Genomic DNA, 19,307 nt, shown 5'->3' on the forward strand with positions numbered 1-19,307 from the left:
CAAGACAAAAAACCAAAATCTTTCTTCAAATTTGTTCCCCACTTTTTCCAATTCTGGAGGGAACAGTCACCGTTGGTAATGAAAACTATCATTTGAAAAAATAAAAAATTCTCTTCTCTATTCCTGTAAAGTGACAGTGTCAGGCTGGTCCTTAATTTAGCCGAAACTTCTATAAGTCTTCTGCCCTGCAGCTTAATAGTGCAACTTAAATTTTGGGTATCTCCCAGCAAATATGCACTACATATGAAGCTTGTTTAATTACAACGTTCCCTTGATATGCCCACTCCTCACTTGGTATCATTTTACAATGCTAGACTTCAGATTGATATAGAAACTGACAGCCTACCTCTTGTATAGATATCAAAATACAGAAGCACAGTGAATTAATTCTAAAATGCCTACTGATCATAGAAATAATAAACACTATACAGAGATTAAATTATTATTGTTCATTTATTTGTACAATATTTTCTCCTTTCGTCTGAATTTGTGGTCCTAATATATCTCTGTTTTGGAAGGAATTTTTCCTCTATAGAGCTGCATCTACATCTGGTGGGAACCTCTAACTCAGCTCTCAGATTACTGACTACACTATAACTGAAGCACAAACTAGTGATTGAGATGAGACAATAACTCCACGGAGCTCCTCCCTTTCAAAGGAGAGCAGGCATTAGGACCACAAATTCAGATGAAAGCAGTTTTGAAGGACTACATTTGATATTTCTAACTTGACATGTGATCCACTCTCTGTTTTGTACTGTTCCTCAAGCCTGTTTCTGTCCAGGAATTCTTCATGCTGGCTAGGGAAGTGAGAGATTCATAGAAGACTGATCTTAAAACCTTGCTAACAGGAGCAACAAAACCTCTAAACTAGTTTCTATTCTTAACTTTCTGGGACAGATTCAGATACTAATTGATGGGGTCACCATATAAATACTTGAATAGATGATCCCAGCTATACCACTTTCTGAACTGAAGACTGCATTTATGGAGAAACTTAAGCAAAACTGAAAATGCAGAAGAACAGGCACAAAATCCTGTTGGCTCCCACAGCACATAAGCACTTGAAAATGGATGCAGTCTGCTCCATCTAAACATTGATAAAAATAAGCTGGAAGTATCCCTGAGCTAGTCCTCCTTCAGGCAAAATCCTCTGTATCATGTCTCTTGGAAACATAGGGATTGTCTCCTTATGTATTAGTGATACAAGAAAAAATGCAATATTAACTGGTCCCAAGTGCTTTTATTTTTCCTTTATCAGCTGTTCAACACTGAATAAAGTACACCAATGCATAAGGGTAAGTATAAAAGTCAGTAAGTATGAAAAAGTAATCCTTTACATTTAACTAACAGTGAAGAAAGAACACAGAGAACAGTGGAAACTTATTTATGAAACACCTTGTTCTAACAGAATTGTACCAAAAATCCAGTCATAAGAAGTCTGACAATATCCAATTCTGTAGATAAAGTCCGTGAACGCAGTGCCTGAATGTCATTTTTATATCAGCACATAATTGAAATTCAGCCTTCATCATCACTGCTCCATGCATCTTCACATGCTGGATTGAAATGGTGTCGAGGCAGAGACTAAAGAAAATAAAAATTCTGTCAGTGCTTTGCTTAATTAAAAATACTAAAATCAAATAAGGGCAATGCTGCGGGCATTTCTTAAATTACTATATGTAGATAAACTATTGTGTCTCTCACGGGTACCGGATTTTTTTTTTAACCACTTCTTTGGCCATTCTGCTGATTACAGACAGGATAAATTATGAAAAGTAGTACTCTATTCAATTCCAATTTCAACAAAAAAACATCTGGAGCACTGACTGGAAGTTTTACAAATGTCTGGTACAAAATATAACATATAGATATTACTGTGTTTGTTTTGAGTCACTGGGTTTAAGTTATAATTTTCCTGGCCCAGTGTAACTGAGCACCACTATCTCAAGAAGTAGTCCTGGCCTCTAACCACATGCAACGACTAGTTCTCACCTCAGCCCCCCTAGGATCAAGCTAAAGGGTTTGTGCAGCTACGCAGTGCACTGAATCACAGTTTTGACTCAGGGTAAAATTTTTTTCTTGTTTACTTCTATCCTGGGTTCAGATTCTGGTCATACAGGCACTCAAATGGCTGTTCTAGCACATGAGAGGGAGCAGGAACTAGTGGCCTGTGGACAGCGAACTGCTTCTTTCAGAGGCAGTGCTCATCTACAACATTTGCAAACAGCAGCTGTAGCTTAACAAATTCCAAAACAATGGCACAAATTACATACCTCCACCATGTCAAATTTAAAGGGGCAGTTCTAATCAGAGCTGGGTAAATAATCTTGTTGCTATGGGTTTGTTTTTGTTTTTCAGACTAAGAAAAAACAATTCACACATCAAAATTCTCAGATACAGCAAAATTTTTTATTTCAGGTCAACTGAATACATCTTTAGTTTAGGGTATCTAACCTTTGAAACTACTTTTTTCTTCTTTGCTTAAGTGTAGGATAGTTTTGAAATAAGTTGTCTTACAAAGCAAGGCAAATGTTACAAAAATTTTATGCTTCTTATCATTTCCCCATCCAAGAATGGAACATTTCAGAAATTTTAAAAAGTGGAATTTTTTGTATGCTATGAGCCAAAATATTAATATATCCTGATTTTTTAACATTAGTACAGTTTCCCATTCAAACTGTTCACTGAAATTTTTGTTGCCCAGCTCTAATACTAACAGAGAGAAAGTACTCTCTTGGAAACAGTATTACATATGATCTTCCCTGTAACAGCCTGAATGTCTTGCCTCAGACACTAAAATAAGCTTGTTTAGAATCTTCTTTATTATATTTCTGCATCAAAAATACTTGGGTATGTGTGGCATCCCTAATCTTACTGTTTAATATACAGTATATTCTTAAACAATTTAAAGTACAATCTTTGGCACCTCTCCAATTCCAAAATAGCATAAACTACAGAAAACAGTACAGAAATTAAGGGAACTAAAGTAGAAGTTGGAAGACTGATAGCCAAATGACAAGTACTACTTATAATTAAGTTAGAAGCTAGAAGTCTGCAAAAGATTTTACTAGATTATGAAAGAAAACGTCTTCTCGAAACCCCACATTAAAAGACTGCACAGAAACAACAGGTGATTCTCCTCTTAATTAGGAAGGGTTAAAAATTTTGATGGTGAAACACATACTTCATATTTAAGTTCCACACCAGCCCCCCAAGTGTAACAGCCATAAAAAGTAGAGTTCAAACTCACAAATTCATTACCTTTTCAGAAATGTCATCAGGATCTGGGTCTCGAAGAGCTGGTATCCATGCAAGGATATTGCAATCGTTGCTACCACTATAAAGTTCCTTTAAGAAAGCAAGCAAAAATTACTTTTACACAAATTTACTGGACAGTGACATAGATATAATGTCAGGGAAAAAAGTGTATAAATATTTATTTAAAAATAAAGACAAAGATATGATTTCTTATTTGTACTATAATCTTGACAAACAGTATTTTAAATGATATGTCAAAACCAAATGAATAAGTTTTTATATTTTTCCCAGATTTCTCACCAAAACAGCACTACCCACATTTAAATGAACTTTATTGCTTAAATGCACCTTTCTTCTTCCCTCTCTCATGCCTCCTGAAAAGACACCTATTTTAACAGTTAGGAAGCTTAAGAAATGATTTATGTTCAATGGAGATGTAAGGGGGAAAAAAAAAGGAAAAGTTTTTATTATAATTAAAAAATATTAAATCAACTCAAAAGCATCTAGTAATACATGTTAGAAGAGTGCATAAGTACAGAACAAAGAAGTATTAAGTAAACGTAGTTTCAGTATGCCTAGGGAAGGAAAAGAACAAACAAGCCTGTATCCTGTTGGGAAGGCAGATATCAGAAAGACCAATTCATTATTTTTAATATAAATAACTCTATTACGGTAATGACTAAGGACTGAGATCCCATTGTGCAAGGCACCCTGCAAACACATGAAGCAAACAGTCTCTACACCAAACAGCTAACAGTTAAATATAGCTTAGTTTTCTTAGTTCTCTATTAAAGGAAATGTAGACTTCTCTGTCACTTTAAACTGAGGAAATTTTGCTAACAAGAAATACTGCACCATCTTTGCAGTAAATTTTGCACTAATAATGCTTCTATTTTCCAAAGTGCTACTTAAATGAAAACACATGAAGATATTCTCATATGCCTTCAATCCTGAATCATACTCCTGTGTATTATATGCCATGTCTGACAACACTTGAGTATTGCTGTGCATTTAAACTGTCTGAGTGAAACATACAAAGTATTTTCTGTATTCAGCCTGACACTATGAAAGCCTTGCTTTAAGCCTGTTGGCTTTTACACTTAAACTAGCAAGTCTGTGCAGATGTGCACATTATTCATACGTTGATTCAACCTAAGTTCAATAAATTATTACAGTTCTGTCTTCACAGAAAGTCTGCTATATTAGCTAGATTTAATTCTAGAACTGCATGAATTATGCTGACGGTGCAGGAACTTGATGCTTAATTCCTATGTTACCCATTTACGTGGGTAATCTTATTCAAGAGACCTGACATACTCACTTTTGTAAAACTAGTCCCATGCATGAAGTTACTAATGCATAAAACACATACAAGATTAGAGTTTATAATTTCTTGAGAGAGAAACATCCTATTTATTTTGCTTAAAAGAAGACGGGTCAAAGTTACACCAAGGTATAGGTCAAATCCCACTTTATCCTGTCAGCAGTACTCTACTCAGGCCTTCTGTCTTTGACACAATACAGAATATCACTAGAACTTTAAAACCTCTTCCCACGCCAAAAATCTCTCCTTGTGAGCAATGTTATAGTAACATCAACATACTTACATCTTTATTACCACTTGTCTCACTTTCTGATCCTGGCATTGCAAGATCTTCAGTTAATACCCACTGAACTGAGTAATACTTACAATTAATTATTACAACCTGAAATGGTGACTCACACCTTAAGTCAGTCAAAAGAAGAGCCAGTGAGTTCCATGCATGTTTATGGTACAGTATATGGAAATATTATGCTTTAAGACTCTGAGGAAAGATTGCAAATAAAACCTAATTTAACTTTCAGTTATCTTTACATATTAGCCTACCAATGGCCTGCCAAATACATTTGCAGATGTCACTGGCATTTCTTGAACAATAGAAGTAGCTATAATTTGAAGCAAATTTTTTTCCTGATGCATACCTAATATTTTATGACATGTTATTCGTGCATGGTGCTTTACTCCATTTCTTTTTCTGAAAGGGAAACGTAGGTCTTGTTTGTTTACTTGAATTATTTTAAGCAGCTAATATGGCACAATGTTATCTAGCATATTAGATTTAATAGTAAATATCATCTAAGAGATTGCACAATGAAGATTTCCTCTTACACACCACCCTTGAAATTACCGACTGCCTATTAAATTAATGGCTTTTATTAAAGGGCCAAATTCTGCAGTTCTTATTACTCAAGCGGACTAACATCTTATTAAATTTACAGAGATATTTGTGTAAGAACAATTTAGGCCAACAATAATATAGGGGATTTTATGGCTATATTCCCAGGATCTCAAAAGGCATATATACACACATGAACTAAATCTGACACCGCTCTGTGGAGGCAGCTCCACACAATATCTCAAACACAAAAGGTATTCCACACAAACCTGCTAATTAATTTGGACCTTGTAAGAACAGATAAAGACTAGTATCATTGGACTGCAAATAGGTAGTTGCTTGGGTATCAGTGATCATATTTGATGATATGGTTCTGAGCAAACAGAAGACATGTCTCACCTCAAACACATAATTGGTGCAAAGTTAAAAATTCCTTTTAGAGCCTATTCCAGTTATGAGGTGAAACAAAGGCAGTGATTAAAATACAGTTAATGAACAGAAAGAATGTGAGGGACTGGCAGCAACCATTATCAATCAGAAGTGCTGAACACAGAAAAAAATAGTAAGAAAATCTAAGGACCAGATTTAGGGGTGAGTACGACAAAAAACACTCAGCAGGGTTAAAGACAGCAGAAAACGTTTAGAAGACTATTAATATGAAAACTCTTAACAATGACAGAAACTCACTACTACATGGAAATGGTAGAAACTATGCAGAAAAGATGTAGACCTTGTTTCATATGAAGATAGTGTACTGATTTCAAATGTGCTAATATGTAAGAAAAATGTTAGAAAGCCATCTGCTACACATGTCACCGGTAGATGTATAACATATCAGAGACACTTAGAAGAGTTGTCTAAGAAAACTTCTGGCTTGCTTAAGTTAATTATGTTTTAATACATATTGAAATACTACAAAGCTGAAAGTGAGCTAATATGCCATTCAGAGAAAAGAGAAAAGAGAGAAAAGAGGAATGATACAGATACAAATGAACTAACTGACATTTCTTTAATCCGAAACAAGACAATGGAAAAGGTGATTAAATGATTCAGTTTCTGTAGTGTTAAGATATAGGAATATAAACAACATCAGTCAACACAGTCTGCAACAAAGCAGGTTTGGTCAATCAAACCTGATTTTTATTTACAATGAGTAACTGAAAATAGAAATGCACAGCTGTGAAAAACTTTGTAACATATTGATTTAATACTGCTTGCAAGAGTAAAATAAAACAGGTAACTATAAATTTTACAAACAACTGCATTCTCGGAAAACGAGTCTTAACTGGGAAATCATCATTTCTGTTGGAAATATATGAAGACTGATGAATGTACTTAATTGTCTCAAGACCGAATGAGCTTTTCCAAAAGTATAGGTCTGAACACAAACAGTCAAAATAACATCACCACTACCTTTGGTGTTGACACACTGACTATAGTAATGTTATTCCATCAGAGCAACAATTTAATACAACTAAAAGCAGAGCATTTAAAGAAAAAGAAAATCCAGCGACACTTCTAGGATATAGAACTGAACTCAGGAAAAGGGTGATTCTGAAAGAGAATCAGGAGTCACAACGGACAGACAAATGAAGTTGTTGCCAACATAAACCTATAGCTATAGTGACTGAGGCAGTTCTTGTGTGCGTGCTAACACACAAGTGATCCTTTTCTAAGGATCTTAAAAGCCAAGATAGAGACACTATAAAGAGATACGCATTTCCAGGGCTGGAAAATGTGATTTACAGCGAGATTTAGTGAGCCTCACCTCTTCATCTCATCAAAAAGAACACCAAAGATTTCTTAATATAAACACACTAGCATTTTTGTTGGGAAACTATCCTTAAAAACAGAAAGGGCTTTTTAAGCTCGTGAAGAACAGTCCAGAAAAGATGTGCCTTAGCTATAATGTGAATATTCCACCTTTCAGTGGATCTAGTACCTCACTGCCTATTCATGCCAGAATTGCTTTACAGATCTAGCAAGGCTTAGGCTCCACTGCCTCATCTGTACCGTGTCCAAAACTTTCAGTGAAGTTCATCTCAGTGATTGGGAAACATTGTTTCAGTCAAAGTTACTGGACTCAAATCAAGAGCTACCAGATTAACTTCTATGATGTACTGTATGAGAGGTCATGAAAAGGTATCCACATGTCCTTTCTGCCTCAAATATTTCTGCCTGATATTTCAGAAACAAAAGATGAGAAAGGAGAAGCTGGGACATGAAGTACAACTCTCGACATCTGAGAGCAATGATGTAACAGCCTTAAAATCCATACTAAAATCCACTCTGCTTTTGCCACACCACCAGGCATATGAACAATCTGTTGTAATGCATGCCATAACAAATGAAGCTTTGTTATCCTTAAGTCTTTTATTACAAGAGAAAAATATACCATAGGGGGAGACGAAAAGAAAAAAAAGGCAGAGGAAAAGAAAAAAAGGCTGTCAGCACCATGAGTCCCTGTAATGCTATGATATTTCTTAGGTGAAATGTTCTCAAATTAATTTAAGAAGCTCATCATGTTCTCAACACTTCATTCAAACTGTTCATAGATACAGTGATTGGTATAACTACAGGCATTTGAGCAAGATCACCTTAGCAAAGCACTTGAGAGGTTTCTCAGTACTGATAGCAACACTAATGCACTTCACCTAAATGTACTTCACATTCTTTCTTACATGATTTATTAATGACAATATAAGCCAAAAAATTACTATAGGTATATTGAAAAGTTACCTATGTGAGATGAAATGAATAGTGGAAGGAACCCAATATAGAACAGGGCGTCCCAAAAACTTGACCAAACTTTTCTTGCATGACACACAGGCCACACAACTCCCTCTTATGTCAAGATCTTTGATTAAAGCACATGCCTGAAAAGTTAACACTTTTTGTGCAAATGGTTTGACAATCTCCATAAATATTCCAGGTTTTCTGGAATATTGTTTGTACTTTACTTACCTGAAAATTAGGTTGAAATACACAGCAGTCGACAGTACTATAATGTCCTCTAAGCATAGTTATCAGTTCTCCTGTGAAAATTGTATAAACAGCAATGGTACTACCATATGGTACAAAGGCAAACTCTGGATTACAGCCACAAGAGATGGTGAATTTGAGTCCTTTTCTACTTTCATTATAGACTTTCCCATAATTCACCTGTAAAATGAAGGATTATGCAGTTAGCTATTAACTACATCTACAGGAAATAACTTTACATGAAAAGGTCAATTTCATTTCTTCTTTAATACCCGATAAAATTAATGGTAAGCTTCCCATTGTTAATACAACTCTTGAGAGGTCCAATTACAGATGTCTATCAAGAGAATAATTTTTCTGTTCATTAAAGTTCACTCTCCTTAATATCAACTTTCAGAAAGGGAAAGAAAGATATGGCTAAAAATCAGTAGTTCCACACATAGAATTTGCACAAGCTGTTGCATGCCAGATCTACACTGAGCACCTAAACAATCACTGAAATTACAAACTGGCTCAGGAATTACCACCTTAAACATTTCCCTACGTGATCCAACATAGTAATTTTCTCTCAGATATTGAAACTATTAAAGGAACTCCTTATGCATGACAGTATACAGTTATAAATCATAGAACAGCTTGGGTTGGAAGGGACCTTTAAAGGTCATCTAGTCCAACCCCCCTGCAATGAGCAGGGACATCTTCAACTAGATCAGGTTGGAGGGGGGCTCTGAGCAACCTGACCTTGAATGCTTCCAGGGATGGGGCATCTACAGCCTCTCTGGGCAACCTGTTCCAGTGCCTCACCACCCTCACTGTAAAAAATCTCTTCCTTCTCTCTAGTCTGAATCTACTCTCTTTCAGTTTAAAACCATTACCCCTTGTCCTATCACTACAGGCCCTACTAAAAAGTCTGTCCCCATCTTTCTTATAAGCCCCCTTTAAGGACTGAAAGGCCGCAGTAAGGTGTCCGTGCAGCCTTCTCTTCTCCAGGCTGAACAACCCCAACTCTCTCAGCCTTTCCTCATAGGAGAGGTGTTCCATCCCCCTGATCTTTTTTGTGGCCCTCCTCTGGACCTGCTCCAACAGGTCCATGTCTTTCCTGTGCTGAGAACTCCAGAGCTGGACGCAGTGCTCCAGGTGGGGTCTCACCAGAGCGGAGTAGAGGGGCAGAATCACCTCCCTCGACCTGCTGGCCACACTTCTTTTGATGCAGCCCAGGATATGGTTGGCTTTCTGGGTTGTGAGTGCACATTGTTGGCTCATGTCCAGCCTTTCATCCATCTGTACCCCCAAGTCCTTCTATGCAGGGCTGCTCTCAATCCCTTCATCCCCCAGCCTGTATTGATACCAGGGGTTGCCCCAACACAGGTGCAGGACCTTGCACGTGGCCTTGTTGAACCTCTGGTTCACACTGGCCCACTTCCTGAGCTTGTCCAGGTCCCTCTGAGTGGCATCCCATCTCTCAAGCATGTCAACCACACCACTCAGCTTGGTGTCATCTGCAAACTTGCTGAGGATGCACTCAATCCCATTGTCTATGTCACTGATGATATTAAACAGCACCGGTCCCAATACTGCAAGACTTCAGTCCACAGACTGAAGAAAAATTGATCTACACTACCTTCTACCCTCTAATCATAGAATCAGTAAGGTTGGAAAAGACCTCTAAGATCATCTAGTCCAACCATCAACCCAACACTTCCATGCCTACTAAAACACGTCCTGAAGTGCCACATTACATCTAAGTGCCTTTTTTTTTTTTTTAATCGGAGTTGACTGATGTTGCAGAAACTACATTTCTGAAGTGTGTATGCCAGTAGGATGGCAAAGAACAGAAGCATCAGTCTAGACAATGCAAGAACTAGCTCTAAGGATTTCTCACAGCAAGTCATCCCTTGCTTGGGGAAGAAGGAACATGAGAAAAACATCTGCAATGTAGGGAAAGATTCTGTGTGTCTCCCTCATGAGTTACCAAGAGACAGCAGGAGATGAATAGGCAGTATGAAAACAAGTGATGGGTAAGAAGGATGGCGTAAATAAAGGACAAAGTAAAGGGATTAGAAGAAAGAGGCTCAGGAAGGAGAAGCTAATAAGGGATAACTTGCTAAATTATTACGGACTAGTTAAGAGTGATAAAAAAGCCTATCTTCTAACCAAAGCTAAATCACCATTGAGAAATTCAATACTGTTCCCTGTAAGGGCAGCTGGGATAGGAGCAAATGCTACATTTCTGAGACCTGGCTTGTGAGGTGTGCAGGAAGCCTTGCCAATAGAAGCAGTGTAAGAAATATAGCTTATTAGCATCTGTACATTTCAAGCTTGTGACAAGTCCTATACAGATAAACATCTCACCAAAGGTTGGAAGTGGAAAGTTTCCAAACATGCTAGGAAATATTCCAGATGGATGTATCAGTCTAATTAGGTCCTATCAGATATCAAAAGTGTATTCATGAGAAAATACAGAAATATATGAGAACAGTATAGCTTATCTCTAAACAAACTTAACTAAAACAAAGCATTACAATTTTGACAAATAACATATATATTTGACATTTTTTTTCATTAAGAGGGAGAAGTCCACTACGAACACCTGAAATTCACACATTATTTTATGACTTAAAAGAAGCACTTTTTCTAATAAAATAACAGTATTTTAAATTTAAATTCATTAATACTACATAGCATTATACATAATGGAGAGATACAGATTTGATGGGTGGACTATTCAGTGGATAAGGAATTGGCTGAATGGTAGCATCCAGAGGGTAGCGGTCAACAGCTCAATGTCCAGATGGAGATCAGTGACAAGTGGTGTCCCTCAGGGATCTGTACTGGGACCACTGCTGTTCAATATTGTCAGTGACATTGACAGCGAGATCCAGTGCACCCTCAGCAAGTTTGCAGATGACACCAAGCTGAGTGGTGCAGCTGACACACCAGAAGGATGGGATGTCATCCAGAAGAACCTGGACAAGCTTGAGAAGTGGGCCTGTGTGAACCTCATGAGGTTCCACAAGGCCAAGTGCAAGGTCCTGCACCTGGGTCAGGGCAATCCTTGGTTTCAATACAGGCTGGGGGATGAAGGGATTGAGAGCAGCCCTGCAAAAAGGACTTGGCGGTACCGATGGATGAAAAACTGGACATGAGCCGACAATGTGCGCTCGCAGCCCAGAAGGCCAACTGTATCCTGGGTTGCATCAAAAGAACTGTGGCCAGCAGGTCGAGGGAGGTGATTCTACCCCTCTACTCTGCTCTGCTGAGACCTCACCTGGAGCACTGTGTCCAGCTCTGGAGTCTTCAGCACAAAAAGGACATGGAACTGTTGGAGCAGGTCCAGGGGAGGGCCAGGAAAATGATGCGAGGGATGGAACACCTCTCCTATGAGGACAGGCTGAGAGAGTTGGGGTTGTTCAGCCTGGAGAAAAGAAGGCTCCAGGGAGACCTTATAGCAGCCTTCTGGTACTTAAAGGGGGCCTACAGGAAAGATGGGGATAGACTTTTTAGCAAGGCCTGTTGTCACAGGACAAGAGCAATGGTTTTAAACTAAGGCAGGGCAGATTTAGACTGGATTTAAGAAAGAAATTTTTTACAGTGAGGGTGGTGAGGCACTGGAACAGGTTGCCCAGAGAGGCAGTAGAGGCCCCATCCCTGGAAAGATTCAAGGTCAGGTTGGACAGGGCTCTGAGCAACCTGATCTAGTTGAAGATGCCCCTGCTTATTGCATGGGGGGTTGGACTAGATCTGTAAAGGTTCCTTCCAATCCAAAGCATTCTATGATTCTATAAAATATTATGTTTTCAAATAGTACTGTCCTACAACCTATGATCTTAATTTCTGCTGAAAAACAGAGATTCACTTATAGGTTATCAGAGCTCTCTGGGTTAATTTTAAAGCTCCCTACCTAAACCTCATGGCCTATAGTTAAAAAAAAAAAATCCTACATGTGAAATCCTTTGACTATAAGCTAACAGATTTGTAAAGTTTAGCAGGTAAATATTCTAATACAAATGTCTTGCTTTGTCAGGTTCTTGATCCATAGTACATGAATTGCCTGAGTCCAAGGTTTGAGGCAAGTATAAGCATCAGTCAGCACAAGCCAGGCAAGAAGACTACTTGTTGCTCTATTTTAAAGTATGCTCTTTCATAGCAAAGAGCATTTATGTAAGAAAAGTATAAAAAAAAGGAGTCCTGAGAAAACCTCTCTCAATCATCATAAAACTGTATACAAAGAGAGTTTGATTAGCATACAAGTAGGTTGATATTTTTTCATATTGAGAGGATATTTTCATGAGATATGGAGCTTATGTCATGTCATGTCCTTTGTGGATAATACTGCTCATTTTGTAAGGACAGCGTATTAAGATGACTAGCATTAACAAGACTTAAGAGGCACATTACTCTGCTGATAAAGAACAATTAAACTCCTTTACACAGCATGTGAGCTGTTAACAGCAAGAATTCCCAAGCCACAGCAATACTCATAACAAAGGCATGTACAATGAAAGGGAGGAGTGGAGGCTGGGAAAAGTAAATGACATAGATATATTCAGAGTAAATGTTCCTGCCTGATAGAGGCACAATGGAAAGGCAAGGATGCCGCCCAAACAAGAACTGAAGAAAGATCTTAAAAACTGGCTTTGTCCTTTGAGCACACAAACAGAAAATCCACTTCCTTCAGTTTGATTCTTCCTATACTCAGTGAATCAGGACTTTCTATTCCTTTTTGTGATAAAGGATGTACGCAAGATGTGTACGACTCCAACATTAATTACTCTTACTAACTAAAACAATCCACTAGGCCCCAAATTTGGCTCACTGGTCAAAAAAAATTCACATGCATGGCTTAATTTCTGTATCTTTTGAAAGGTGTAGAAAAAAAATTATGGAGATCAAAAGGACTGGCTAGTAGGGGAAATAAAGGGACTATGGTGTGAACTTGTATTACATGCAACTATTTGTTGGTGCCTTGAAATTATTGTAAGCAATACCTCTGTGCAGTGTGTGAAAATACAGTACTCTGGACAATATAATTCTGGATTTGAGAAAGCAAGGCAGGATCAAGCTATTCCACATCGAATAAGAAAATTGTAAAATAGCCTATGAAACAAGTCAATGAACTAACAGGCACAGAAAAACAAAACACAGTGATCCAGCTGGTGATAGGAGAGTGAACAAACTGTATAATCTACTTTGGTGATGGTGATTTGAAGACAGAAAGATGTCTGTATATGAAGTGCTGAGAACAAGCTGGCAAATATGGGTAGAGTGGAGATAGAAAAGTCCTTTCATTTCAATGTCTATAAGGAATTCTTTTTGCTGTGTTGTGAAACTAAGCAGCAGAAGTAAAAGATTTCTAAGGTAGAGTAAAATTTCTTCCTTTCCTGATAGCAATGACAGACCATCATTACGATTGGCTAAAATCCCATGGAAACTGACTTGCCTACTATGTCCTTCTTTCAAAATAAACATGAGAAAAAATTGTTTTTACTGAACAGAAAATTAAAACAGGAACCTTCAGCAAAAAACACAAGCCATAGAAAGGACTGGAGCAGCAGTAGAGATTTAATTTCCCCCCCACCCTGTTTGGTTGCAATGCAAATGTAGAGGGGCAGATATTTTTAACACTGCTATACAACTCCACGAGAGAGATTCCACAAAAACACAAAGAAAGTTGCAAGAAAGCCAGGCAGTCAACCTGTGAAACTCTCAGGTATGGACAACTGCCCTGTGGATTGCACGCTGACAACTAATAGTTACCAAAAAAAAAAAAATTTTTCTACCAACAGTCACTGCATATTAAGGTTTTCATTACTGTCTGAAGTGTTTTCAGCTATGCTCACAAATTAATGAACATAAAGTTACCATATTCAGTCTTTAAGTAGATCCAGGCTTCTTCATACTCTGTTTTTTTTTTTTAATAATAAGTGGAAATAAGAAAAGAAATCTGGGAAAAAAAGCTCACATATCTTCGATTGATGAGATTAAGCAGCTATATTCTTTATGAAAATGAATAAATATCCAAAGTTGTAATGAAAATTGCAGAAACATTCTAAAATTAAGTGCAAGTAAAAACATAACCAAAGATCCGTGAAAACTTACTAACGTGTTTTCTCCAGTGGAGCTGTTCCAGAGTCGCATCCGATCATCTGTACCAATGGTCAACAAATGAAGGCCATCATTCGTATAGCATAAACCATTAACTCTCCCATTGTGAGCAGTATTTGCTGTCAGGAAAAAGAGCTGGTACAGATTTCTACAGAAGAATTACTATTTTGTATACCCATTTTTATTTCAATGTATAGTACTGAAAGTGCCATTTAAATGGTAACATATCAGTAAATTAATAACTTAACTCTTGGTTTACAAAAGCACCTGGCTGGCGACCGGTGACCAGCAGTGTTCCTCTGAGTTCAATTCTAGGGCCCGTTCTGTTCAATATATATATATCAAAAATCTGGATGCAGGAGTTGAATGCACCATTAGCAAGTTTGCCAATGATACCAAACTGGGAGGTGCTGTGGACTCTCTCAAGGGACAAGACACCTTGCAGAGGGATCTAGATAGACTGGAGATAATCTAGACAATCGGGCAATGATTAATGGGATGAAATTTAACAAGTCAAAATGCCAGATGCTGCACCCAGCATGGAGTCATGTCGGGCACAAGCATAAACTGGGAGAGGAGTGGCTGGAGAGCAGCCCTGCAGAAAGGGACCTGGGGGTGCTGGTCGACAGCAGGCTCAACAGGAGTCAGCAGGGTGCCCTGGCAGCCAAGAGGGCGAACCGCATCCTGGGGTGCATCAAACACAGCACAACCAGCTGGTCAAGAGAGGGCATCATCCCGCTGTATTCAGCGCTGGTGTGGCCTCACCTTGAGCGCTGTGTGCAGTTCTGGGCCCCACCATTTAAGAAGGATGTGAAGGTCCTTGAATGCGTCCAGAGGAGGGCAACAAAGCTGGTGACAGGGCTGGAAGGCATGTCCTGTGAGGAGTGGCTGAGGACTCTGGGCTTGTCTAGTCTGGAGAAAAGGAGGCTGAGGGGCGACCTCGTTGCTCTCTGCAGCTTCCTGAGGAGGGGAGGTGGAGAGGGAGGTGCTGAGCTCTTCTCCTGGGATCCAGTGACAGGACACGTGGGAATGGTTCAAAGCTGCGCCAGGGGAGGTTCAGACTGGACCTTAGGAAGCATTTCTTTACTGAGAGGGTGGTCAAACCCTGGAACAGGCTTCCTAGAGAGGTGGTCGATGCCGCAAGCCTGTCAGTGTTTAAGAGGCATTTGGACAATGCCCTTAATAACATGCTTTAGCTTTTGGTTAGCCCTGAAGCGGTCAGGCAGTTGGACTGGATGATTGTTGTAGGTCCCTTCCAACTGAATATTCTATTCTATATTGTTTATAGAGTACTATAAATGAATTCCATTGAGTTCACCCTGCAGTACTGCACATTCTTAAGTATGTTAGAGTAGCTAAAATCCAACTCGGTGCTACCACAGCAAACCTAATTATGGTGCCCATAAATTAGCTCACTGAAAAATGGATGTGGTATCTCTGCATTATATTGCAGTACATAATTTAGACATACCTCTTACGTAAAAAGTGTTATCTGTTTTTCAAAGATTTTGTAAAAAAATGGTTAGCTGCACATGGTTTAGTTCAGCTGTATTTCAATATATTTAATATCCTAGTTTATCTGATTACCATTAGATTATAAAAAAAATTATCTTGAACCTGTCAGGCAGAGAAATAAAGTTGAAAAGAAAGTTGTGTTTGAACAAGACAACATGTCATTCTAAGGAATGTATAAAATGGCACTAATTATCTTGGGTGTTACTTAGAAGTTAATTTTTTGTAAAAGAAAATTGGTCCAAATCTTTCTCTTTTCATAAGTCTTAGATTTCTTTACAGCATTTTCATCTTGGTAATTTCTTGAATTTCAATGAAATTTGAAATTGTCAAAACCAAACATCTGTATTACCACACTACAATTTACATAGCAGAGAGCATGGTTATTAAAACAGATACTTAATGCTACTTCATATCCTCTAACTACATTTTGAAAAATTGGTTTGACTTTACAGAGATTTACATGTATTTAAGTTGCACATAACAAGTCAGAATGACTTGTAGCTTGAATCAGTATGATTTATGCTACACAAATCCCTTTGTTCAGAGCCGTGATACACAGTTCCTACTTTGTGATTCAGTTCCAAATACTATGTATTTCTACCTCAGAGCAGCGACTGTTCAAGTACTTTTTTGGCCTGCCAAAATTAAATCTTTTGTCCAGAATTGACTAAAAATCATGAACTATAATTTAAAGTTCAGAAGCTTCCCTTTTAGATTTTTTTTTTTTTTTAGGTACGGAAACGTGACCAGAAGATACATTAAAATGTTAATGTTGTAGCTAATAACAACTGATACAAGGCACCATTAATGTATTTGACTGTACTGAAATAAGAGTGTGATTTATCTTCCTGTAAAATTAAATATAATCATAAATTTATACTCTGTTGTATACTTTATGCCTTTGACACGGTTTCCCACAGCATTCTCCTGGAGAAACTGGCTGCTCATGGCTTGGACGGGTGTACTCTTCGCTGGGTAAAGAACTGGCTGGATGGCTGGGCCCAAAGAGTGGTGGTGAATGGAGTTTACTCCAGTTGGTGGCCAGTCACAAGTGGTGTTCCCCAGGGCTCAGTATTTGGGCCAGTTCTGTTTAATATCTTTATCAATGATCTGGATGAGGGGATTGAGTGCACCCTCAGGAAGTTTGCAGATGACACCAAGTTGTGCGGGAGTGTTGATCTGCTGGAGGGTAGGCAGGCTCTGCAGAGGGACCTGGACAGGCTGGATCGATGGGCTGGGGCCAATTGTATGAGGTTTAACAAGGCCAAGTGCAAGGTCCTGCACTTGGGCCACAGCAACCCCATGCAACGCTACAGGCTTGGGGAAGAGTGGCTGGAAAGCTGCCAGGCAGAAAAGGACCTGGGGGTGCTGGTTGACAGCCACCTGAATATGAGCCAGCAGTGTGCCCAGGTGGCCAAGAAGGTCAATGGCATCCTGGCTTGTATCAGAAATAGAGTGCCCAGCAGGACTAGGGAAGTGATCGTGCCCCTGTACTCGGCACTGGTGAGGCCGCACCTCGAATACTGTGTTCAGTTTTGGGCCCCTCACTACAAGAGAGTCATTGAGGTGCTGGAGCGTGTCCAGAGAAGGGCAACGAAGCTGGTGAAGGGTCTGGAGCACAAGTCTGATGAGGAGCGGCTGAGGGAGCTGGGATTGTTTAGCCTGGAGAAGAGGAGGCTGAGGGGAGACCTTATTGCTCTCTACAACTACCTGAAAGGAGGTTGTAGCAAGGTGGGGGTCGGTCTCTTCTCCCAAGTAACAAGCCACAGGACCAGAGGAAACGGCCTCAAGTTGTATCAGGGGAGGTTTAGAGCGGATATTAGGAAATTTTTCTTCACTGAAAGGGTTATCAACCATTGGAACAGGCTGCCCAGGGAAGTGGTTGAGTCACCATCCCTGGAGGTATTTAAAGGACGTTTGGATGAGGTGCTTAGGGACATGGTACAGTGGTGGTTTGGTAGTGTTAGGTTTACGGTTGGACTCGATGATCTTAAAGGTCTTTTCCAACCTATACAATTCTGTGATTTATGCAGTATAAAAGGAATATAATTGCTTTTGCGGCACCACATATGAAAAAATATTCGAGAGGCTTACATTGGAAGCAAGACTAATTTAAACAGGAAAAGGAATGTGCTTTTGTGGGTTTTGTTTGTGTTGTCTTGGTTTTTAAAGGAGGGTAATTAACTACTGGAACAGCTTATGAAGTATGAAGTGATTGCTGTTTATATGAAACCTAATCTACAGCAGGAATGAATTCTTCCACTCATAAAACAGATGGCAAAATTTCCTATTTTAGAGGGAAAATCATTAGAACAGATACAATACTGTTGCCAAGGAGATCTCTCTAAACAAGATCCCCAGTCACAAACACTATCTCTGTAACAGAAATAACTTAATAAAATTAAATGGCCTGTGTTACATGGTAGGTAGGAACTGGGTTATCACTACTTTCCTTGCTGGTCTTAGTATTCAACACATGAAATAAGAATGCTTCTAGTTACATATGGATTACCACCAGTTATACTCTGTATTACCTGCCTCAGAAGATGCTTTGGACTTTTCCCCATTGTGCTGATCAAGCGTAGTCAGACATCCAGATGCTCTTCTCACATCCCATAATTTTACTCTACTGTCAGCACTAAAAAAAACAGATTTGCATACATCAGGGAAATTGTGCGCACCCTGGTTCAGTAACTGTCTTTAGCCAACCCACCTGGCACTCAGCCTGCTCCAGCAACTATTCTGAACTACTCATCATGCAGTCATATTCAAGCCAATAGAATTTCCTGAAAAGATTTTTAAGATAAACTTCTTTAACACAAATTTACATGAATTCATAAATATAGCTGGGACACTACAGGCACCTAAGTTAAGAGTGAATCTTTGTCTATAATACAATACACTTGCTTCTTTGTCCACAACATAACATACATACACAGACTAGGAATAAACTTGCTAATTCTTCTGTTGATTAAACTGTAGCTGCAGCCTCCAGCACTGTCTGTAATGGTTGTCTGGGAACTCAGGCTCTTGCTATCACAGATCTACAGTATGACTGGTATACAAGTTGGCTACATACACATAGGCTGGATAGGTCTATATCCTCTGTTGTCATATGGTGCTATGGCAGAGAAACACTGGGAGCTTGCTTCTGTAGGAACTCACTGGCTTTGTCTACATTACCAGGGTGGCACAAGGAGGGAAAGACCAAGGTTCAGGCTGCTGTGATTCATTCTGGTTCCCAGGTTGCATGCTCATGCTGTGCTCACATTCTGTCTTTGCCAGCAA

General features: G+C 38.9%; 1 protein-coding gene across 7 annotated transcripts in view; it reads right to left on the bottom strand.

Moving 5' to 3' along the window:
• Positions 1-258: 258 nt before the first annotated feature.
• The window catches only part of ERCC8 (ERCC excision repair 8, CSA ubiquitin ligase complex subunit), a 33,639-nt gene continuing 14,590 nt past the window's right edge, over positions 259-19,307 (bottom strand). For 3 of the 7 annotated variants that reach the window (XM_075526405.1, XM_075526404.1, XM_075526406.1), the window contains 5 exons: positions 18,554-18,657; positions 14,499-14,623; positions 8,382-8,579; positions 3,265-3,351; positions 259-1,587 (listed from right to left, as the gene is read on the bottom strand). In XM_075526405.1, coding sequence (XP_075382520.1) covers positions 1,522-1,587; positions 3,265-3,351; positions 8,382-8,579; positions 14,499-14,623; positions 18,554-18,657 — 580 coding nt within the window. In that variant the 3' untranslated portion in view covers positions 259-1,521. The remainder of the gene's footprint in view (positions 1,588-3,264; positions 3,352-8,381; positions 8,580-14,498; positions 14,624-18,553; positions 18,658-19,307) is intronic. The other 4 variants (XM_075526400.1, XM_075526402.1, XM_075526401.1 and 1 more) reach the window with 3 other exon arrangements.

This window comes from Mycteria americana, chromosome Z, assembly GCF_035582795.1.
Source record: "Mycteria americana isolate JAX WOST 10 ecotype Jacksonville Zoo and Gardens chromosome Z, USCA_MyAme_1.0, whole genome shotgun sequence".
In the NCBI taxonomy this organism is placed as follows: Eukaryota; Metazoa; Chordata; class Aves; order Ciconiiformes; family Ciconiidae; genus Mycteria; species Mycteria americana.